The sequence below is a fragment of the Esox lucius genome, chromosome 10, assembly GCF_011004845.1.
Source record: "Esox lucius isolate fEsoLuc1 chromosome 10, fEsoLuc1.pri, whole genome shotgun sequence".
Lineage (NCBI taxonomy): Eukaryota > Metazoa > Chordata > Actinopteri > Esociformes > Esocidae > Esox > Esox lucius.
In genome coordinates, this window is record NC_047578.1 from 5401052 (window position 1) to 5425602 (window position 24551).

The 24551-nt window shown below is 42.0% G+C and overlaps 3 protein-coding genes across 4 annotated transcripts; 2 read left to right on the plus strand and 1 right to left on the minus strand.

Moving 5' to 3' along the window:
* The first annotated feature begins 2412 nt into the window (after positions 1–2412).
* fam133b (family with sequence similarity 133 member B) lies at positions 2413–10647 on the plus strand. The gene is made up of 11 exons (XM_010891522.4): positions 2413–2581; positions 3598–3695; positions 4892–4970; positions 5059–5202; positions 5291–5341; positions 5506–5577; positions 5814–5912; positions 7483–7569; positions 7668–7760; positions 8029–8088; positions 9851–10647. Exons 1-11 carry the CDS (start codon positions 2558–2560, stop codon positions 9938–9940), a joined length of 897 nt encoding a protein of 298 aa, XP_010889824.1. The 5' UTR covers positions 2413–2557; the 3' UTR covers positions 9941–10647.
* A 2238-nt stretch (positions 10648–12885) lies between these two features.
* efcab1 (EF-hand calcium binding domain 1) lies at positions 12886–22045 on the plus strand. Of its 2 annotated transcripts, XM_010891524.5 has the most exons (10): positions 12886–13508; positions 13784–13924; positions 18704–18877; positions 19046–19192; positions 19915–20401; positions 20881–21036; positions 21135–21239; positions 21326–21477; positions 21634–21738; positions 21839–22045. In XM_010891524.5, the coding sequence occupies exons 5-10, from the start codon at positions 20326–20328 to the stop codon at positions 21902–21904; spliced, it is 660 nt and encodes a 219-aa protein (XP_010889826.1). In that variant the 5' UTR covers positions 12886–13508; positions 13784–13924; positions 18704–18877; positions 19046–19192; positions 19915–20325; the 3' UTR covers positions 21905–22045. The 2 variants fall into 2 exon arrangements, with proteins under 2 accessions (XP_010889826.1, XP_010889828.1); XM_010891526.4 differs by lacking the exons at positions 12886–13508; positions 13784–13924; positions 18704–18877; positions 19046–19192 and having other exon boundaries at positions 20313–20401; positions 20940–21036.
* rbm48 (RNA binding motif protein 48) lies at positions 21732–24521 on the minus strand. The gene is made up of 5 exons (XM_010891523.4): positions 24310–24521; positions 23447–23637; positions 22933–23078; positions 22227–22825; positions 21732–22101 (listed from the first exon to the last, which is right to left on the minus strand). Exons 1-5 carry the CDS (start codon positions 24424–24426, stop codon positions 22033–22035), a joined length of 1122 nt encoding a protein of 373 aa, XP_010889825.1. The 5' UTR covers positions 24427–24521; the 3' UTR covers positions 21732–22032.
* Between the last annotated feature and the right edge of the window lie 30 nt (positions 24522–24551).

Here is a 24551-nt window from a genome sequence, read left to right on the forward strand (position 1 = left end):
GCGACGCTCTGGCCCCATTAGGGCCTCAATCTCCTGCACAACATCCCTCGTCGCTCATCCGTCCTGCTAAACATCATCTCGAGGGCTCCCCCCAGCGAGGACGTCCATGTGACCGTGCTGGACGTCCACGTCGCTCAGAGGGATGTAGCTGCCTCCACCTTTTTCTCTGGCGCTCCAAAACGTGTTGTGGCACTCGCTGTGGCAACACAGAGACGCATTCCAAGGCCACCCGCTGTACGGTGGAACTTTAAAAGTAGAACTGTCAATACAGTTTGAGAAAACCGCACTGCGCTGCTCCTGTGTATGGAGGACAAACGCACACAACCAGGATGGGATGAGGCCACCATAAGTGAGGCATACGGCCTGTCAAAATCGCTGCCAAGCTGGTTGACAGCTCACTCTTCCCACAATTTGTCCTGTCATTCCCTACATCTGAGCTTGACTGTGCGGTGAAACTATGGCCTCTAGGAAACAAGGAAAAGTTGAAGTCTGAGCTGACCACTCTGTATAACCACACTGAGCTTCACACTGGTAAGACGGCCCTGTCTCTGTTAAGATCCATCCATGAGAACAACCTAGAGGAGGCTTTTGCGGAGACCGTCACTCTGCTGAAAATGATCATAACAACACCTATGACGACATCCGAGTCAGAGAGTAACTTTTCCACCTTGAAGAGGGTAGAAACCTTCACTCACAATACCATGAGACAGCCGTGACTCAACGCATTGGCCATGTTGTCCATCGAAAGCCAGCTGATTCAGCTGCTACATAGGGGGGAAAAGTACAAGGACAATTCCAAGGGCCCATGACTGACAGGGGCCCCAAAAAATAGGTAACAACTGCGCAGAGGGGGCCCAATTCGATTTTTTGTCATGGGGCCCAAAATTCCTGGCTGTGCCCCTGGTCCTCAGTCTTGGTGAGTGATAGCTTATTTTATCATCCTGCCTTTGTGGTACTGGTCCGTGCATTGGTCATATTTTTGTGCTGGATCGATTGATATAGATGGTGACGAGTGTCAGTGTGTCCATGCTTATCTATTAAGGTTGTTGTCATAGAATGGATCTGTATCCCTAAAAAGTTGTCTTTCCGCTTCGTTGTGACCTTCAGTGGCGTTCAGCTCATTGCTGTTCGCGTATGGCCCTGTAGGCACATTGGTTCTGAGCTTGGTTGCATTCCTAATTTAGGTTTGTAAATATGACAGTGGTAATTTTATACGTGTGTGAGAGAAGGTCTCTATCTCTCTCCAGTATGTGTACTACAACACCTGGTTGAAGCAATCCGTTCTGTAGTTAAAACTGTTTTGTGGAGCCACGCTGTTTGTTGATGTGTTAAATAATCAGTTAAACATCAGTAGCAAGAGGGAGTTTTGTAGCTTTACTGGAATGTATGCTATATTTTTAAATGATTTGTGGCCGGACAATTTCTTACATTTAAAAACGCCACTGATCCCAAGTCAACATCCCTGTAGGAAGGAGCAGAACAGGTAGTTGTGATGTTGTCCCCAAAGATGGGCCTTCACCCCCAGCCATTAAATCAGTTTCTGAATGGAAAATTCTCTCTGGTAGATATCTGAGTTTTCTGTTATTTGTTTAGTTGAACGTTCAAGTTCTCAGTTCCTAGGTCTTACGCTGCTATACTATTGTGCTGGGGGATTTGGTCAGTTCTCCTTCCCCAATAAGTGCTCCTTCTCCACTATAAATCGTTGTTGATATGATGAATGCGTATTCTAAATTTTCCCAGTCTTCTCCCGTTTTAAACTTTAGGAGGACATGAGGTCCTGGACCACACCTGCGGAATACCTGGTTTGGGGGGCCCGTTGCTGTCCCTTGTCCATCTGGTCATACTTCTGACCTAGTCTAATTTTAAATAGACTCTGGATTTAGCCCAGATAAATGTATTAATTATTCCAATTGGACTCTTAATATCTCACCCGGCACAGCCAGAAGAGGACTGGTCACCCCTCTGAGCCTGGGTCCTCTCCAGGTTTCTTCCTAAAATTCAGCCTTCTTAGGGAGTTTTTCCTAGCCACTGAAATTCAACACTACTGTTGTTTTCTCCTTGGGGTTTAAGGCCGGGTGTCTCTGTAAAAGCACTTTGTGACAACTGCTGTTGTAAAAAGGGCTTTATAAATACATTTGATTGATTGAAGTTCAGAATGATTTCGTTCGCATACACATGTATCTTGCATGTGTATGCGAACGTGTAGTGAAAAGCTTTTGTGAAAAGCTTTTGTATCCTAAGCAATACAGTTGGTAAATGAAGTAAGTCGAATTTAAGAAATGTCTTCGGTTTTTCTTGTCCATTTCTCTATTATTTGGTATGTACTTTGTTGAACTGATGTTTCACGACGAAAGATACCGCACATTAAAAAGGGTTTGGTTTTGCCCTTTTTTGCCGCTAGGTGGTAGTCATCTCATTTATCGCTACGGTGTGTGGTCTCAACCTCGCTTGTTATGTAGTAGTGGCCTAGTTGGAGAGGTGGCTAACAACGGCAAGCATGCTACGGTTTTCAATTTAGTGATTTTCTTCAGATAGCTGAGATACAAAATCTGCAAATATGGGGAAAAGGGATAATAGAGTGGTAAGTAATGTTTTAATAATTCCTGTTATTTTGATAATTTGCTTTTTCACGCAATGGAAAACTAACTGGCTACAGCTAGCTAGTCGGCACTGTAAACGAATGGGCCTACTAATTTAGTTACTAGCTAGCTACTGTAGCAACAATGATAGGTCGACACTAGCTACCTACGTAAATGTCAAATTACATTAATTGCATTATAAAGCACACACAGGTAGTTATTTTAGTATAACTCGCTAACTGATATTTTTGTCTTGCTAGGCAAAACAAACTGGGGTAATTTAACTTGGCATATTGGCTACGGGTACTATACAGTATGGACACGCGTGGTGATTAACAAATTGATGACGGAAACCGCAGAATAACAATTTGCCAGATTGCGTTGCATCGCTAACCGTGCCAACATCTACTGTAACTACACTACATTGTATACCGTAGTCCAAAACGCATGCACGCCCAGTAGCCTGTTGTAATGTTCTAGAATAGTGTCTGGCGTATCATACTTGAATAAGATCAAGCTGTCAACAGATTCACATTAATTGAGGACGCCTGGCGGAGGTTCGTTGTTTGGCCTGTGGTATGTGGCCACGGCTCACGGTGCTGCGAGACGCGTACTGTACAATGGAACGACGGAGTACAGTATTGGTTATGTGCCTGGATTGGGTTTAGGTCTTAAACGTAGCAACTGTAGCAAGTCGAATTCTGTCAAGTCAAATTGTTGTACTAACATAGGTCACTTTAATCCTGCGGGCAAGGCCAGGGTACAGTGCAACTAAACCCTAGCCAAAAGACAATAGCTTGTTATCTACTGCATGGAAAGGCTGAGGAGTTGGCGTCGACGGGCGTTTATCTACCGGGCGGTGATCCATAATGGCTGATCCGACGTAGTCCGATCAAAATAATGTGCGTTGGTATTATAATTAGCTACAAGTCCTGTGTAGACTACTGTGCTGCAACTCGTGTTTATACGGTTTTCCAGGTGTTTACGGGTCTGGCTTGTCTGCCTTCTCTGTTTTCAGTCTTATGTGAACCCTATAGCGGCAGCACGGGCCAAGGGACCCGCACCCAACGCTGGGCCGTCTATTCAGGATTATCTTAGCAGACCACGGCCCACATGGTAAGCATAAGATAACACCAAACAATGATTGTTTTTACTGGAGATCTCCAGGTCGTATAACTGGCGACCTATACATATTGTCCTTAATATTAAAGAAATTAGCCACGAGGGGGTGTATATGGCCACTATACTACATCTGACAGATCGCAGAGTTTCTGGATACAGCACCTGCTAATGGTATATTGGCAATATACCACAAACCTTAAAGATGCCTTATTGGTATTATAAACAGGTTAAGCAATTAGAGCAATATACATTTGTGATGTCATACCTGTGGTATACAGTCTCTCATAAGCTGGATGGTTTGAATCCTGATTGCTGATTGGCTAATGACTGTTGTATGAGGCCACATACCACGACTATGACATCACATATCTGCAATGCATCTTGCCTGAGAACCGCTCTGAGCTGTGGTATATAGTGATGGCCACTGAAGGCTTCATTAGCGTTATTTTAGCTGCAGGATATTATGCTGGCAGCACTCAGATTTTCTTTAACACAATAAAAGCCTTCATTGAAATTTATGAGGAAATATAGTTAACAATCTAGTCTGTGCAAAAGAACAGACAAGAACAACATTAGAATGGACATTAAACAGTTTAACTGTATTACATAATATATTTTAATTATGGCTTTTATTTTGAAAAAAGAAAATCTAAGTTAGCACTGCTAGCATAATATCCTGCAGCTAGAAGAACGGTAATGAAGCCTTGAATGGCCATCACTAGTGGTATATTAGGCTTATACCACACCCCCTTGTGCCTTTTTGCTTACATATGCCACACGGCTGTCAGCCAATCAGTATTCAGAATTCCAACCTGTCAGTTTATAATGTTGAACAAGTCGCCCCGGGTTTGATCTAGGGTGGACAATGGATCTAAGCTGCTGAGCCTATGTTCAAGGTGGCATGGGTTAGATCCTGGCCAACTGCTCATTCATTCCAACACAGCTCTGTCTCTAAAATAACAGAAAGTATGTTAACAAATAACATGGTGGGTCGTCCATGTACACCAGGGCGCTAAAGCACCCCTATCCTGTATCTAGTCTACACGTTATCCAATGTCGCCTCTAAGTCAGAAACTGTCGGCAAGCCTTTAAATGTGTGGACCTAAGCCTGCAGTACGTCACCATCAGTTCTTTGGTCGTTGGTATATTTTTGAGTGTTTATCCTTTTTTCTTTTTCTTCCTTTCATCAGGGAAGAGGTGAAGGAGATAATCGAGAAGAAGAAGAAAGGCTCTAGAGCACTCGCAGACTTTGAGGATCAAATGAACGAGGTAATGTTCAACTTTCACAAGTACGTTCACTGTTTTCCTGTTTACAGTACATGCTGTATATGTGTATTAATATTATATTCTTTTATAGAATTGGAAGAAGGAGCTGGCTAAAAACAGAGAGAAACTGCTAGCTGGAGGTGACAAAGACAAAGAGAAAGAGGAGAAGGAGAAGAAAGACAAGGAGAAGAGGGAGAAGGAGAAGAAGGACAAGGAGAAGAAGGAGAAGAGAGAGGTTGGATTCCGCGCATGTTAGACGCATATTTTATTTTAAACAACCGTGTGTGTGCTGCCTCTCGTGCCAACTCTTGTTTTATGTTTAGAAAAAGAAGAGAGAGCGCGAAAAGAAGGAAAAGGGAAAGAAGTCCAACAGGGTGAGGAAAACTGTCTCTGATGTGGTGTTGAAGCCTGGCAGGAAGGGGGTCCGGTGGTGGTGCCGGTCCTACAACAATGAGAAACCTTCACCAGTGTATTCCTGTGTCAGTTGCTGTATTCAAATCTAATGAGCTTTGCTTTTTTTTTATTGTGTTTGGTCAAGCATTCCTCATCTTCCTCCTCTTCATCGAGTTCTGATTCCTCCAGCAGCTCTTCATCCGACTCTGAAGACGAGGTATGAAGACCGTAGTAGTTAGTGACAGGTCTAGTTGATTTCAAGTGATTGTTTCTTTGGAGGGAGTAAGGGCAACTGCCGGCCGTGGTTGGTTTGGATATTTTTGCACCCACTTTGTGTATTGCGAACAACTAATGGATCATACTTAATGTTGCCATTTACATTTCATAAGTCAGAAAGGAAAATGGGATGGACTGTCATTTTGTTTTGTCTTTTTCTGATAACTATGTGGTCAGAATGAAAAGAAGAGTGTCAAAAAGAAACGGAGAAAGAAGCGTGCGTCCTTCAAGAAAGCATCAGATGACTCCACTGTAGAATCGGAGCCTGACAACAAGGTTAGTTTGTGGTTTGTTACGTATTGAAGTGTTAGTTTAATTGGTACATTAATGTACTAAAGAGAACTCTGGTCACATGATCGTCCATCTTGAATCTCCAGGTGAAAGTCCCACCTTGCAAAGAAATCACTGGTTTAGAAGACAAGAGTGACAACTACCTCTAGCCAATTAAAACAGAGAGAGCAGTGCATCCCCTCCCCTTACAACCTGCTGCACGCCCAAACCTAATTTTAAATGGTTGGAAGATAGTGTCTGAGACAGGATGTGGTCAATTTTAGACCAGGTGAGACCACTTCTTTACAACAGTGTCTTTTTAAAGCAGCTTGGCTATTTCAATGGGGGGGTCATGTGACCAGTGTTCCTTTAAATAATGTATTCACATCATATGCTGAGTGATTAAACTACACACAGCAATGCCGCGGATTTGATACGTAACTGATTGAAACAGTGTTGTTTGAGTTATTCCATTGAATTACATTTTCCTTGTGAGCTGAAATTGTCCTTTCTCTTGAAAGAATTCCAATTATTCAGGAGAGAATAAACTGTAATGTGTTTCGCTTTAGGAATTTGTAGTTTCATTAGGAAAATACCCATCCTAGTTCAGCGCAAAAACTTGGTAATTCGTATTCTATAATTAATCACGTTCTGGTACTGTGCTGAACTTGATGTAGGTTCATTATTTTTCACTTTTGACAGTGTTTGTGCTGGTACTGTTCACTCTAAGTCATGCTGAACACAGAAACTAGACCCTTGTTGAACTGTGGTGCAGTGAGTTATGGGATTTCATTGTCCCTCGAACCTTGTCTTCCGTTGCTACACTAGGGAGAGGAAGTGAGAGTGTTGCGCACCCACACAGTTGCTGACATCGAAACAGGGGAAAAAATTGGTATATAGTGTAATATAGCACTTTGGTATATTGTGCTATATAATGTCATTCGGTGTACCGCGTTCTTTGTCGATTTTAAACCAAATCAAGTCATAATGTAACAACCAAATAGGGTGGGATGTAACTTCAATAAATGGCAATTTAAAAATGTTTCCCAAAACATCCACAATTGCTCTTCAGTTAAAGCAGAATTTACGCTCATGGTCGTCAGGAAGCCTTGTTTCCTATATTTACCAGAAATCGCACTGAACCAATACTGAAAACATGGAAAAGATTAGAGTAGTGGTTCATATAAGGACATCTGTCAATTTATATAGTAATTTGGCTTTAATCTGTAGGTTTCCATAAACAACACGATGTTAATAGCTTGATATTTTTCAGCTTTTTCATTTGTCACACATTTTAATAAAATGTATTAACCTAATTCTACTTTGAGATAACATGAATAGATTAAACAAACCTCACTAATCTGTTTTAGACTCTGTTTTCTGTCACAGCCCTATGTTGAAATATTCTAGGGCTTGTGTATATATTCTGTAGGCTAACTGTTCCTCAACATTCCCGCAATTGTTGGCTAAAACTCATTGTGCTTCTCTGAGTGTGTTTAGGTACTGTTTGGATTCATGTTCATTCTGTTGTCACGTGAATACTTCATAACATTTTCATGTTTTATATGCAAAAAAGGTCTCCTTCCCTCTCATTATGTTTCTCTCCAAGAAGACGAAGATGGAGATGGAGACGAAGAAGAAGAAATATGAGGAAAAAGAGAAGGTAAGGCAATGACAACATTTGTGTGGCTGTTGGGTAAGTCCTGCTTCTACACATGTTGGGTCGCAGTGAAATTAAGGCTGTGAATGTTTGCCCTTTAGGAGGAAAAGAGCCACAGGAGAAAGAGGAAAACCGAGCGAAGTCACAAGGACTCCTCATCAGAGACGTCTGCTGAATCTGAATTGGAAGAAGGTGTAAGTACATTTGACTTTCTCTGATGTATATTCATTAGGCATGTTATTCTTAAATAATTATATATAGTTATTTACTAGACTGCTATGATTGAAATCCATCACTGCCTTATTGGATGGCCTTATCTATCATCTCAGTTGAAATAATGCTGGCAACGGTTTTGTATTCTACACTGTTGTGAAATACTGAACTTGTGATTGGACGTTTGGAGGCCATCACCAGACTTTTCCACCCGTTGTGGTTTGTGACATTTGTGTAATCTGTCTCTAGGGCGAACCCAGGAAGAAAAAGAGAAGTAGCGAGGAGAAGGACCGGGAGAAAATAACCACAGTAAGTGGTTTAAAGTCAAAGCATTTTCTTACTGCACTCTGTGCATGCAGCTGATAAAAAATAATAAAGAATACCGCCTAATGTTACATTTAAATATGCTCCGGTGCTTATTAATTTAATGTTTTCGTGGGCCTATTAAAATATTTTCAGATCTTTTGTTATATCATTATAATAACTAGAACCTGTGGCCCATGCTGTATGCACTCCAACTCGGCCGCTTGGCGATTAGTGTTTCCCACCCTGACATAGTTTTTCTGTTCTCAAGTAAATGCACATGCTCATGCCACTGACTTATAACTGCTAGCATCCTATTGTATTTGCCAGCCTTGTTTATTATTATTATTGTTATTATATGTCAGGTTCCCGCCGTGAAAAATGTGTTCAAATTCCTGTGAAGTGGTAAGGTGTAGAAAGGTGCATTTTTGCCGAAATGTAAATAGCACTGCCATGCTAATTGGCCACATGGTCACATTATAACGAGCAATATGCTGGGAAATGTTTCCTAAAGCTCACACCCATCACCCCATGCGACAGAGAGTGGTAACATTTGTGACACAGTTCTGCCTCCACATATTGAATCATTTAGGCTGTAAGACTCCCAATGCGCCATTTTCGAATACAGCTAAATGCCTACTCTGGGAGGGCATGACCAGTCTGCGCATAACTTGACCTGTTGCGTAACTTGACCTGTTGGAACATCAAAAACCTGGCCACTACTGACTAGTGAATTTTCATTCTGGGGGGGGGGGGGGGGGTCGTCTTATACAACTGTTTATAGATATTTGAATCTTATCTATGTAAGCACACGTTATAGACATTTGGACATCTTATTAAGAAAATTTGCGCATTGGAGGAGGTATCGGAAATATGCAGCAGAATGCGTTGTCGCTGGTTTTACGCTGGTGCATGATTTTGATCCCGTTTGGCCCTCTTGATTTGTTTTGAGAGCTGTTCATCTGATGAGAACAATCAACGGTACAAGGTTTTTCCCCTTTTCTGAATGTGTAAGAAAAGTTAGTATTGTTACCAGGCATTGTGTTTTTACCCAAGGTCTGGCAACGCGGCACTAGCTAAACACTAGCCTGGTTCTGTTTGGCAGCGCTGTACTGGAAAATCTTTGTGCAATCTCATATGCTAATAGCAGCCACATCGTTTTAGCTAGAAACCTGAAAAATAAAATACAACGTGCACTCCAAAAACAAAGAATACGGACCCTACACCCTCAGCCCCTAAACCCTACACCCTCAGCCCCTAAACCCTACACCCTCAGCCCCTAAACCCTACACCCTCAGCCCCTAAACCCTACCCCCCTGAGGTACTAGCAAGTGCACTTTCCCAAACAAGCACCAGTGAGGATCAGGGTGAGCAAACACTCTAGGAGTCTGATCCAAGCGGTTAGTCTGTCACAGAAATGAGGTTGAGTTGATTTAAATGAGACTTTTTTTTATGGCAAGTTTAATGGGGATCAAACCAGCAGTTCCAGAGCATTAGAGTACATAACGTCATGGAACATTTTGAAAAATAAATTGAAAACCATGTTGCATTATCTTTTAATTGTTTATGTAATTCTATTTCGGAAAGTGGGCTAAGGAGTAGAGATGGAGCTAATTATGGCAAATGTCAACATGCCACTGTAAGCAGAAGAGTTTGGAAAGTTAAACTGAAAATATACTGTCTTATTGTTTATTTTCTGCTATGATAGACTGTATGAGAAAACATTGCATTGGAAGATTAACATATGTCCTACTGTTAATGTTAACAGGACAAATCAAAGAAGAAGAGGAAACGAAAGCACAAGAAACACGGGAGGAAGAAGAAGAGGAAGACCTCATCTGATATCGAGTCTGACTAAAGTGTAGTGTTTGGTTCTTTGTCTAACCAATAGAGAGTTTCTGCCTTTCGACTACCAAAAACATTTCATCCAGCTAGACCCCCATGTCGGGGCTGGCTGTTGACTCTGGGAAAAGCCTCCTGCTCATAGTAATTAAGACAGTTGGGGATTTGTAAAGTAATCTAAGGGCTGGGAGTTGCAGATCATCCAACCCTCTCAGTGACAATGTTGCATTGTTTTTTTTTTAGCAGATAGAATAATCGACCCATATAGAGGTTAACAGTGAAACACCTTAAATCGTGTCAAGTGTGACTGAACTGAAAAATGTCCATATACGAAACACGAACAAACTTTCATAGATGGATACTGATCAACAGTATCTATTACCCCTGGTATGCAGGCCTTTGTCTGTTTTATACCTCTGGGTGGGGGTGGGTGGGGGTGTTTTTTGTAATACTGCGTCGCTAGCTACAGTGAGGTCATTTTGTGACTTTGTTATGCTAGTGCCTATGTCACAATGCATGTGATCTGATGTGATGGCCACTTCTTTTTCCAGCCTCATATTGAAGTTGGTATTGTTAAAATGAGTTATATTGTCCTTTACACGAGGGGCTAAACTGTTCAGTTATCTTAAATGAGTTAGTTCTACATTGAATAGGTTCTACTCATGAATTATATCTATAAATGAATGGGATTTTATTATTAAAGTGTTCTTGTTTTAGCCTTGATAATATTTTTGTGATTTACTGGATGGATGATGAATGATTTGCATGGGATGAGACAATGTACATTAACACTTTGAATTATCATCAGCAAAAAAACAACTGTGGGTGTCGCTAGGATCACAAAACATTCAGGGCTTAGCCACCGCCCGGGACAGGAAGTACAGGGTTTTGAATGTACATGCGGAAAATGTAGGCTACATGCTAGCGGCCTACACCTCTACATTATCATAATGCGCCATCGCAATTCTGGATTAATAGATCTGGGGCTATTTAAATATTTTGGGGGGGTCAATTAGAGATCCAGGGCTATAGACCCAGAAGCCCAAGCCGAACCATGCTACTGGATAATAATCCTGATAATTCAATAATTCTTCCCTGTAACGTGAACAAAATATATGTAAAGTCCCAGGTCAAATTAAACCATATAGTTTATTGCAAATGTAAACAGAAATGTTTTCCACAAACAATTTGACGTTGCCTTTATTGTCCTGCCCATCGTCTGCATCCTTTTCGCTGGCAGCAGATACTTCTTCAACCTATAAATGTCAGCCAGCATTGGGGAGCCCCATGTATACAAGCTGTTTTGTCAAGCCACCTTCCAGTGGTCTGCAAACATACACCCTTTCATGTTTGACAAATTTGAGTATGATTGTCACTTTGCGATGAACAAACAAAATGCTGACTTTGTGTTAAACATGTTTGATGGCGTAGTGTTTGGTTTCTGGGACCATTGTTACGTACTCTGCAATGTTTTGGAGGGGGGGGGGGGGGGGCAATATCAATGAATACACAGAGTCCGTGACCGGTTTTATTAGCAAATGTATTGATGACGCTGTACCACGTACAACTACAAAATCATTTCCTAATCAAAAACCGTGGGTCAACAGTGGTATTCGTGCCATGCATAAGGCATGGACTGCAACATTCAACTCCGGCAGCAAGGACAATTATATGAAATCCCGGTATGATCTCAGGAAGACAATAAAAACTGTAAAAAGCCAATACGGAGTCAAAGTAGAATCTCTCTACCAGGGCTCCAATACCAGGAACGTGTGGAGTGGTCTGAGAACCAGCACTGACTATAAAGGCAATACAGGCAGTTTGGGGGAAGTGTCGGCTTCTCTCCCAGAGGAACTGAACTCTTTCTATGCCCACTTTGAGAACATCATCCCTGGCATGGACACTCAAATGGACCAGGATGGCTGGCCTTTACAAATGACCCGGTCAGACGTCTGTAAAGCCCTAAAATGGGTCAACACCTGTAAGTCCTCTGCATGAATGACCACCGCCCTGTAGCACTCACACCAATCATCATGAAGTGCTTTGAGCACTTATCTGTTACACTTAACCCGCTGCAGTTTGCCTACAGACATAACAGATCCACAGAGGATGCCATCGCTCTGACCCTCCACTTCTGAGGGTGATTAACACAGCAGAGAGCATCACAAGGTCTGACCTGCCATCCCTGCAGGATCTCTACACAGAGAGGAGTAGGAGGAGGAGCAAACGGATCATTACAGATCCCAGCCACCCATGCCACGGACTGTTTACCAAGCTGCCATCAGGCAGAAGGTACAGGAGTGTTTTGTCCAAAACTAACAGGCTACAGGACTGCTTCTTTCCTCAGGTTGTAAGGCTGCTCAATTCGGGAACCCCTCTTCCCTTCCATCCATAGTCCCATGCACACCTGTCACTTTATATCATGCTCATCTGCCAATTATATCATGCACACCTGTCACTTTATATCATGCTCATCTGCCAATTATATCATGCACGCCTGTCACTTTTACATTGCACTACGGTTGTACAGTTGTATAGTTAGGATTATTGATGAGTGTTTTTGTATAGGGTTATTATTGATTGATTGTGTTATCTTCTTTATTTTTATATTATAATTACTGTTACTTTTTAACTTTAAACTGCACTGTCGAGAGTAGGAAAACCAAGCATTTCATTCCCAAACTTGTTATTGCAAATGACAAATAAAACTCACTTTCAGACTGCAAGGAAGTGTTCTCTTTATCAGATGATGATTCATGGTCATTCACTCTTTTTCAAAAGAGAACATACAGTTCTGCATGGGAAATTGTCTTTCCCCATCACATTGAAGAGATTGGGTTCAGGCAAGATGGGGCTTCACACTAGGTTTGTTGTGAAATCTTATTCTGTCAGATATTTGTGTTGAATTGCATTGCATCAGTGTGGAAGAGAGGTTCTGTTTCCTTGGTTAATACATCAGTGTGCCACCAATTGTACCATCACAGTGAGCAATGGCATAGGTTTGTATTGTATTTTTGGGGAGTCAGGGTCAATGGATCCCAGGATTATCACTCTTCCAGGGGGGTTACATTGACCTGTCTGCAATATTTAGGGGGTAATTTCCCACCTATTCTACACCCTTGACAATGAGTTAAACTAATGGCCCAACCTAACCTACAACATTATCAGGGGTAAGATCAATTTGTCATTGTAGCGAACATTTTTACTTTGTTAGGCGGTACTGAGGCTAAAATGTGGAGCTGCATGAATAGGCAACATTATGACCTTTAAGTGCGTTTAGTAGAATGTATACTGCTGGAAAAATACCAATAATGAGCGACAGATTGCGGATCCGTGGATAATCTGGGCGGGAATAAACTGCGCAAATTCTGAGAGGTTCAGGTTAGAATCCGTCTCAAATAAAGCACTGCATATACAATTCTTAAGTTTATTTGTGTCATACAAAATTTGAAAAATGAAGTTACTTCCTCATAAAAATTGAGAGGGCAAACCTCCTGTATAACGACCAGTGTTTTTTTGTGCTGTGCGCAATCTTCATGACAAGAAGTGTCTGAATCACTGCTAAACTCTACCACATGGAAACGGTAAGAAATAATATTTCGTATTAAAATGCAATGTGAAATTGCAACCTGTGAGAACAACCAATTACTCGTACTTTAAGTAGCAGAATAGTTTTTTTCTTATTTGAAACTGAAAGTACATTTCTGAAAATGTTAAGACACAAATATTTACATGTCCCTAATGTAGTGATCATGATATCATTACCTTAATTTTCCACATTCACCAATAATCTCAACTAGCGTTATGCTAATGATAAACAAGTAAATAATTTAAACCCTAAAATCCTTTTTCCCTTTAGAAGTGGAGCATAGCAGCCTTGCTGTTAGTTGTAGCTGGGTCTGCTACTTGCTATATAACTTGCAGCAATGGGAAAGTCTGCTCTGATCAGTCAACATGCTGTCTTACCGATCAAGGGTATGAGTGCTGCCCAGTTCCCAATGTGAGTATCTCGGTTCAAATGTTTACAAGTGACCTGGTCCTAATGTGTCTATACGATTGAATCGTATAGTTAATATGTTGCCCCCTCTTTCTCAAGGGACTCAAAAGCTGTTTCATGGACTGGTGTGGGCTATTTGTTTGTTATTTCTTCATCAGTTTAGCAGGTGAAAGGTCTAGAGTTGATTCCAGGTGTGGCATTTGCATTTGGAAGCTGTTGCTGTGAACCCACAACATGCGATCGAAGGAGCTCTCATTGCAAGTGAAACAGGCCATTCTTAGGCTGCAATAAAAGGAACATAATGAGTGGCCAAATCCACAGTTTGGCACATTCTGAGAAAAAAAGAACACACTGGTGAGCTCTGCAACACTAAAAGGCCTGGACAATAGTGGTGGATGATCATAGGATCCTTTCCATGGTAAAGGAAAAACCCTTCACAACATCCAGCCAAGTGAAGAACACTCTCCAGGAGGTAGGGATATCATTATCCAAGTCTACCATAAAGAGAAGACTTCATAAGAGCAAATACAGAGGGTTCACCACAAGCGGCAAACCATTCATAAGCCTCAAGAATTGAAAGGCCAGATTTGCCAAAAACATCTCAAAAAGCCAGCCCAGTTCTGGTAACGGCATTCTTTGGACAGATGAAATTAAGATCAACCCGTACCAGAATGATGGGAAGAAAAAAGTATGGGGAAGGCTTGGAACGGCTCATGATCCGAAGCATACCATAAGCCAAATAATGAGGAAATTATTTGTAACCTCAATAATATTTGAATCACTCCACAATATCTTGAAAGTGAAATTTAGGTTTTAGTTTCAAATAAAAGAGTTTCACAAAGCACATGCTGAATAGTACATTTTATTTAAAGAGGTCCTTCACTCAATTAACATTCTTAGATAGTTTTTAGCATATTCCATGTCTAGGTCAGTAAAATGTGTTTCAGACATATTTGACTAGAGTGTGAGCATGGTTTTGATTTTCGTGGATAAGTTACTTTTTGCCGTAGGGTACATAGGTCATACAGCTAGCTACCTAATTTCATGGCTAAATGTGTAGTCTGGTGGAATATTAAGTAAATTGGTACCAGCAAGACACAAAGCTATGGAACGGGGCTACAGCCCACCCATCTGTTAGCACCTGTTAGCTTATTAGGAAGTAATGGTTGTGGTATAACATTTTGGAGCTATAAGGAAATGAGATGGGCAGGGTAGGGCTTATGTGGCAGGAGACGATTAACACTTGGTGGCACTGAGCTGCGCCTCTGCTAGGTTAACATGAGACACCGTCACAAAAAGTCAAACCACAATCCACTTTGACCACTAGTGTGTTTTGGGATTGGGAAGAACGTCTTTTCTGACTTATGAACGACCAAAGGGGACACAACGCATCTGGATCTAATTTAGAGTGTAATGGCAAATGTGTATGTGTTGGGTACTTGAATACCTTAAAAAAAACAATTATTATGCCTATTTTCAGCAACCATCACTCCTGTGTTGCAATGGCTATTTGTATTTAATAATAATTTTGAATGGCAAATTGATCATTAGACAACCCTTTCGCAGTTGCCTAAAGCTGAAAATGGTTGTGCTCATTGAAGAAGCCATTAAACTGTCCTTCTTAAGACTAGTTGAGTAGCTGGAGCATCTGCATTTGTGGGTTCGATCACAGGCTCAAAATGGTTTTATGAGTTAGCTATCAGTGTTATTAAGGGAACTCATTATGGACTTCCATGGCTTTCTATTTCACTGGAGTAACAAAACTAGCTAACTAGCTTTTATAAAATTAATTTCTCATCAATCACCTTGGGAAATGCAAGAACTCACCTCTCAAAAATATTTGTATGGTTTTTGACCTTTATAAATAAGGAAATGGGCAAAAATGTTAAAAGTTAAAACCCTAAATATACTATTTAACAATAATTAAGTGGATGTGTGTTAATCTGTCTACCAGAGGATATAAGCGCATCTTGCCTCCACGCAGTGAGAAACCATTTGGGAAGCAAAGAAGAATCAAAAGGCCACAGCTGGAGAATTACAGACCTTTAGGCTAAATCCTAAAGAAAAATATGTCTCTTTGGCCAAGCACACCAGCAGTGGTTTTGTCGTCAAAAGGAGGGTGCATTTGCAGAAATTATCTCCTGATTACTGTGAAATGCAGAGGACGAACAAATAATAATAATAATAAATTGAATTTATATAGCGCTTTTCTTAGATTCAAAGTCGCTTTACAGGGGAGGTAGATTATAAAAACAACAAAACAAACAAAACAAAATAAGATTCAGGCACAGGTGAGAAGGGAGGGGGGCGTGGGGCTACGGATAGGCAGAGGTGAAGAGATGGGTCTTGAGGTGGGACTGGAAGATGGTGAGGGACTCAGAGGTGCCAATCTCTTGGGGGAGGGAGTTCCAGAGCCTGGGAGCTGCCCTGGAGAAGGCTCTGTCCCCAAAACTGCGGAGGTTGGATTTTTGGATAGAGAGGAGACCAACTGAGGTGGATCTGAGGGACCGTGAGGGTTGGTACGGGGAGAGGAGGTCAGTGAGGTATGAGGGGGCCAGATGGTGGAGGGCTTTGTAGGTGAGGACCAGGATTTTGTAGGTGATCCGGTGGGAGATAGGAAGCCAGTGGAGTTGTTTTGGGCTGGAGTGATGTGGTGCCAGGATTTGGAGCGGGTGATGAGTCGGGCGGCTGCGTTTTGGACCATTTGGAGTCGGTTGATGTTGGTAAAGCTGATGAGAAGTGAGTTGCAGTAGTCCAGTCGGGAGGAGATGAAGGCGTGAATGAGTCTTTCAGAAGCGGGGGGTGTGAGAGAGGGTCTGATTTTGGCGATGTTGCAGTGGTGAAAGAAGGAGGTTTTAATGACTTGACGGATGTGAGGCTCAAGGGAGAGGGTAGAATCAAAGATAACGGCAAGGTTGCGGGCCTGGGGAGATGGGGAGACAATGGTGCCGTCGATGGTGAGAGTGGGGTTATTGGTTTTGCTGGGTGTGGATTTGGAGCCTATGAGGAGAAATTCTGTTTTGTCGCTGTTGAGTTTGAGGAAGTTATGTTGCATCCAGGTTTTAATAGATGATAGACAGGCGTTGATGTGGGAGAGGGGAGGATTGTGGGGGGATTTGTTGCTGAGGTAGATTTGGGTGTCTTCGGCATAGCAGTGGAAGTCCAGGTTAAAGTGGCGGAGTATCTGACCAAGAGGGAGGATGTAGATGATGAAGAGGAGGGGGCCGATTACGGAGCCTTGGGGAACACCTTGAGTGACTGTGGCTGTGGTAGAGGTGTGGTTATGGAGAGAGATGAAGTGGGATCTGTTGGAAAGATCTTCCACTGGTCTTGGTTCCTGGAGTTTTTAAGGTCTACAGCATCATGAGCTATACTAAGGAAAAGGATATATGTTAAAAAAAGAATGGAAACAGTCTGGAAAGAAGTATAACTTCAAACAAGAAAATTATTCCAAGCAAAATCCACAAATAATTGGTGAATTTACCACAAAATAAAAATTTCGTGATGGCCAGCTCAGTGCCCCAGCCTGAAACCGATTGAACATCTGTGGTTTGAATTGCAAAAGGCAGTCCAGGATTGCTGACCAAAGGATGTGAAAAGATTATGTATAGAGAAACGGACAAAGATCGTTTACAATTGTTTCTGTAGTGTCATAAAAGTTGCTTAGCGACATTATTGCTGGAAGGGGAGGGTCGGCATAGTGACAAATGTTTTTGGGGGAATTATTTTATAATTTTAGAAATGTTTAATTTTAGTCTATTCCCTTGTATCCTTAATGAAGTACAATATATTCCACATGGGAAACATTTTATATACATACAGTAGCCCATTAGTATATTTTTCTTCTCTTCATGAAGGACATAATAATAAAATAAAATTTATTTATATAAATATAACAGTGCATGTTGTTTCCCTCATGAAATGTTTTGGTGAAAAGACACAGAGGCGTCGCTAGGATCACAATACATTCAGGGCTTAGCCACCATTGATCAAGTATATGTAGAGCTATGCGAGCCAAAACCCAGTCATTTTGACGGCAAGCCCATATAACCCGTTTCCATAAAACTTTACAGGCCGTGTGTTGCCCTGACATGGCCCACTGTTGCCCGCCAGGCTTCCGATGCGACATCACAACGCAGATGTGTGAGAGAGAGAACCGCCCGCAAAGCATCATTCCCACGCTGAGGAAGATGGCCGCGAAGGAGCCCAACTCCCCCATCTCTCCCCCACACGAGTTTGACAGCAGCCCTGTCCCGAGCGACGTGACGGAGAGTTCCGCGGGTGCCCTGGTTCAATGTGACAATGTAGGGTCCTGCCCCGATGGCACCACCTGCTGCCTCCACCGTTACGGCGTGTGGTGGTGCCGCCCCTATTCCCCTCTGAGTTGATCCGTGATATTTTTATTTGTCATTGGTGAGGTTGGGCCCACTCCAACTTTTAACGTTGGCACACGGTAGCTAGAAATGGCCAAAAGTGGTGATTAATGGTTGAACACAGAGCTTTTTCCAGATACCCAGAACACTTGACATTTTAAAGGGGGAAGCTTATCTCATCCACCGCCGGTTTGACTGGGGTGACGCACATTGTAGTGATACACATTGGCTATAAGGTCAAGAGGTGAGGAGTGATGAGTCAGTGAGGAATGAGAGGGATGGTGTGCGGTACAATGTTGTTGGCACAGCTCAGCAACAACACTCGTAGAGGATGGTACTCTATATGTGTTCAACGTTATTGCAAAATGGCTACGGTTAGTACAAGCTGGATCTGCGATTCCCCCCACAGGGCAGATGCTGTTTGGATGGGAACCACTGCTGTCCATCCGGCTTCGACTGTGACTTCTCGTTCTCGAAGTGCGTGAGAAATGACAACCTGAGGTACCCTTTCGTGCGGATGCAGAAACCATCAGTGATGGAAGCCATTAAGGTCTCCAAACTGGCAGGCAAAGTCCACGATCAGGTGCACCAATATGCATCACATGGCTGGGGAACCACTGCACATAATGATCAAGAAAAATAACATAATTGCAGGGAAATCTCACTCGCACCCTGGCATGCTATATTACATTTCAACCTAAGATCATGACACTGATGCAGTGGCTTTCTCTTTTTTCTCTTTATCCCTTAGGATGTCCCATTGACAGGACTGTTGCCGGCTTCTAATGACACCCCACAGCCCGGAGTCATTCATTGCGACACTAAATTCTACTGCCCTCCAGGAAACAGCTGCTGCAAACGACCCACTGGCCAATGGGGCTGCTGCTCATACCCTCTGGTAAACGTACCGAACGTTTGGAGACTTGGGTCTAATTTACACAACTGGCCTGAACTGCCAGTTGCCTTACAGTTATTTGCACCCACCTGGGGTCCCTGGTCAGGATAAGTCTCTGATTTGAGGGTTACAATGAAAAACTGAGTGGAACTGGCCTCGAAGTTCAGAGTTGAGTAGGAGGGCCTTAGTTATCACTTGTAGCAGTGTTTTACATTTTCATTGAAGCCAACAGTAGTGAGGGCAAACATGTTCATGCTGCCACCCATGGTAATCGAACCCCCAACCCTGTAATTGCAAGCACCATGATCTACTAACTGAGGGACCCTAGTATCAGTGGTCATGTTTATCAATGTAACAAACAGCATAAACAATAATGGTTAACCCAGAACTAAGGTCTTGCATAATTGGTAAGACACGTGATTATGTCCTGTGTCCGTGCGTGCTAAGAGAGTGAAACGTATCAGGAACCAAGAGCTCCACCCTCTTTTTCAAAATTACCAGTAAGTCCATGGGGAAAACCTCCCCTCTGCTTCTGACTTTCAGAAGATGCTCTCCCATGCAGTTTCAGGATTTGACCGAGTCTCTGGCCCAATGGCTGCCCATGACAGTCCTACAGCAAAATTTTTGTAGTCTCTCCATCAGAAGAATAATCAATTGGAGGAGTGTAAATGTGTATGAAAGTGCAGTGTTTTGCTTATATTCCGTGACCTGTTTCTTATTTTTAGGGCCAGTGCTGTGCAGATGGCAATCATTGCTGTCAATATGGATACGTCTGTGACTCAACTTCATCCAAGTGCACCAAAGGATACATTCAGATTCCTTCAAGTCTGAAGGATGAGGCAAAACAGTACTGACAAGATCAATATCAAGTTTTCCTTTATTGTTAATGTCATCATTTTTCAGACTTGGCTTTCACTGACAAAAAGAAGTTACACTTCAAATAATTTTTTCGTCCCTTGATTGGTCTTAAATGTATTATTCTTTCATTAAATAAATCTCTACTGGTTACATTGTATGATTCTTTTTACTCTCACGTGGATTGCAGTTACTATGGTAACTGGGTGTCAACATCCTTGTTTTCATGTAGCTAAAGTAGCTAGCCAGTTCTTACTAGCCAGTAATACTGTATCTTAAATATGTCTGAAATGTCTGCTATGAATCGAAAATTGATTCAGAAACTCGCTGAAACTCTCTCTAAACAAGTTAAACACTGTAAGTATACGTTTTGATAGCAAAGGTAATCTAATACGTTGGGTCTTGGCAAGCTAACGTTTGGTCAATACGATTTTTTTTTTACCAGGTAAGTACGCAAAGATCATTTTCAACAACGACCAGGGAGCAATAAGGGTTAATTGTCTTGCTCAAAAACAGAACTATAGAGGTTTGCCATCTTGTCGGCTCAGGGATTAGAACAAGCGACATTTCGTTTACTGGCACAACTTTCTTGACCATACTAAGCTACCCTGCAGTGCCTTAGTTGCTAAACCTTACCAAGAATAAGCTAATTTCAGCTGCTACGAACAAAACTGTTTTACTGTGTCTATGGTTGCAGAAAGGATTATTAATATGCACTATATATTTGCTTTGTTGTGGTCCTGTCAAGTTTTGTTAAACATTACTGATAAATCCGTCTGTGCAAATGCAAATTATGCATATGGATTGGAAGCAGTACCACTAACACATTTTTGCAGTTAACAAAACAGAAGCAGAGTGTTTGATTCGACTGTTTAATGGACTCTTGGGAGACCAGAGTGACAGGAGAGTAGGGAACGGCTTGGACAGAGGGAAATTCCGGAATATTCTGCACAACACCTTTGGAATGACGGATGATATGATCATGGATAGAGGTAGACAGACGCTTTTCAGTCACATTGTGTCACAACAAAAATTAACCATCAAATTAGTGGATTATGCTGTGGTATCTGAAATCTGTATTATGTTCCAGTTTTTCGTGCATTCGACAAAGACAATGACAGCTACGTCAGTGTGAAAGAGTGGATTGAGGGACTATCAGTCTTTCTACGTGGGACATTGGATGAAAAGATTAAGTGTAAGACAAAGTGTGAACTATGCAGGCCAATTTCTATTACATTGTCTATCTATGTACTGACACGGTCTTCCATTTGACACCTGTAGACTGCTTTGATGTGTATGACTTGAATGGCGACGGGCACATTTCCCGGGAAGAGATGTTCCACATGCTGAAGAACAGCCTGATCAAACAGCCCACAGAGGAGGATCCAGATGAGGGCATCAAAGACCTGGTGGAGATCACGCTTAAGAAAATGGTAATGTTGATAACATTTGCGTCTTTATTGTAGCTCCATGGTTTCATTTGTCTGGCTATCTTCATAAGGCCTGTGTTTCCTATCACAGTCAAGACTACATACAGATGAAATATGATGGATGAACATTGGAGATTAATGACTCGTCTTCATTCTCAGGACTATGACCATGACAGCAGGTTGTCCTATGCAGACTTTGAAAAGGCAGTGAAAGATGAAAATCTATTGCTTGAGGCTTTTGGAACCTGCCTTCCTGATGCCAAGGTGACAGTTCAATCAAGTCTGTACAAATAGCGTGTGATTTGTCCGTCTTGATGACTATATTAATGCTTTCGGACATGTTTCTTTTTCTTTTGTGTCACAGAGCATATTGGCATTTGAGCAGCTTGCATTCCAGGCTCCACTTGAGAGTTCGGGGCACCACTACTAGCTTGTTAACACTTTTTACTCTGAAGGGAAATAAAACCTGTTGAGAAAAAGTACTGTCTGATCGGGGAAAATCTAGGTACTCCATGAAAGGTCCTCTGGGTCTCTGTGTTTTAGGAAATAAAACATTGGTTAGATTCTCCTGCGTGGCTTTGGTGGTTTTGTCTTCTCTGTCGTCTTGACTTCAGGAACTGATGCAACCTGAGAACACACAAGCAAAAAACATATATATTATCACTCTCACATTCTCATGGAATCACTCACATTTTAATTTTAATACTGTATGACATTTTATGTGACCAGTTTGGGGAACTAAATGAACATACCTTTTTTAATGTACTTCTGATCATGTTGGCTGTCGTGTTCAACGACTCATCTGCCATATCCATCTTAGGCTGCTCTGGTAGTTTTGGGCCAATGAGGATTTCATTCTTGTCCACTATGCCAAAAAGTGACTCTTTACTCACTTCAACCATTTTCCGTTTTTTATTCTCCAAATGTGTGGTCCTTGGTATGAACCTGGGGGCTACTGCGTGAGGTGGATTCCTCCTTTCTGCCACACCTCTGTCAGCACCAGAAGAAGAGGCAGTGCTGCTTACTTTGGGGGCCTGCTGCAGTTTAGTATCTATAGCATTGGGCAATGACCCCATTTTGTCCTCTGTTGGAATAGCCCTGCATTGGTTTGCCTGGTAATTAGAAGGCTGATCATATGATGGGGCATGTTTGTAAGGAGGAACCTCTTGTGGAGGTAGAGGCAATAAGGGAAATCCTAAATAATGGCCATGGCTAGTACTACAAGTTATTGCCTTGCTACTGGTATCACTGGATCTCTGGTCAACACTACAGGAGGTCCTCGCTGAGGCAGCAGCTGTATCTGAAGACATGGGCTTTTTGCTTTCTTCCTCCGCCTGATCCCTTTCCTTTGCTTCACAACCGAAAACAGAATTAAGAACCGAATGTGTCAACAATCTCATGAAAACAATGTTTGGAATGTGCTGAAATTGGTTCACCAGAAGAGCAGAACATCTGTACCTTTATTTAGGGCGACCCTGTGCACATAGCGTCTCCGGTCTTGCAGCTTTAGCCTGGTGTCCTCCACGGTTTCGTACTCTGGGGCATAGCACACGTGTAGCAAACTACCAAAGAAGCTCTTCTCATCCATGTGCCGTTTGGCAGCCCTGAAACAGAATGCCATGAAAGTGTAACGGGCTGTATTCAGTCCCTCTCTGCATGGAGGTTTGACAGCACTTTGTCATACATTGGCATGTTTGAAAAATATATCTGATTAGAAGTGTTATGGCTGCCAGATAATATAAACAAGCTTTTCGGGGACACTGAACATGAGTTTTAAGTGCTAAGTCAAAGTATGTACTGGTATTATAAATATCTACTTGGTATTGTTTGATTCAAGGACAAAATTGAAGGTTTAGTAGGGCTAGCCTAATAGAGTATGTGAAATATGTTTTTGGTGCAACACAATGGGCTTTTGGTTTTGACTTATGGCCTGGGGGCAAGAAAAAGCTGAAGAGTCATGAACTGTCCTGACCTCGCACTGGTGAGTTTCTGGAACTTGATGAGGTAGACCTCCGTGAATTCTTCGGCAGGGTACTCATCCATAACCCTGTACTCCTCCACAACCCCGTACAATGCCGAAAGCTGGATAAGTTCTGTCATCACCCCAATGGCTGGGACTCCTTGCACCATTAGGTAACGAGACTCCAAATTGATGGTGTATACCTACCGAATCAACATGGCAAGAATTAGAGACCGTGGATATCAAGGTACCAGAGATGTAACCATACAAAATAAAAGTACTTGCTTGTGTTCACCGGTTTTGGGAAGTTCATAATTAAGACTGACATTTCCAGGCTAAAATGATATTTTCACTCTTCCTTTTTATTGTACCTGTTAATGATGAACTCCCTTTACCCCGATAATTTAGGTCTTAATTACAAAATTCCCTACAGTGGTGAACGCACCCGAAACCAGCCTAGTGCTTTTACTTTGTACACCTCTGCTAGGTAAACAGTTTCAAGAGAAAGATTTTTTTAAATACAAAAAAACATTTGAAAAAAAGACAAAAACAGACCAGAAAAGATCCCTCGCCCTCTTCCAGCCAGACATAATCTGGTTTGAGTAGTGCGAGTGTGCCCTCTAATTTGACACTTGTAACAAGAACAAGAGGAATCAGGGAAAGTCCAAGATATGTAATTTGGTTTTGAAGTTGAGCACTGTAACCTGTGCTAAATATTTAACTGTATAAAACGGATAATTGGGGTTGATTGAACATGTACTGTATTCCAATACAAGCTATCCTCCCACTCCAAGCCTCTTAGCCAGCTAGTTAGCTAGCTCACTTTGCCACGTATTGAGCATGGATATACAAAATCTGGGAAACGATATTTATACCTTAACTGCTTTAGGTCTCCTTCCTTCCCTATACTTCGGTCGAGATGGGCAAATCTTCTGCTGCTCATGGTGCTTGTAGACCTCTGGAGTGCTCCAGCTATTCAGTGGTGCTGCCATTTTTGCAGATGTCAACACAGCTATCCGGAAAGGGTACTCCAGACATTAATAATACAATCTGAGCTCATCGATGTTAGTATCTCAGCGGAAAACAAACCGGAAATTCATGTTCTTTTGCCTGCTAA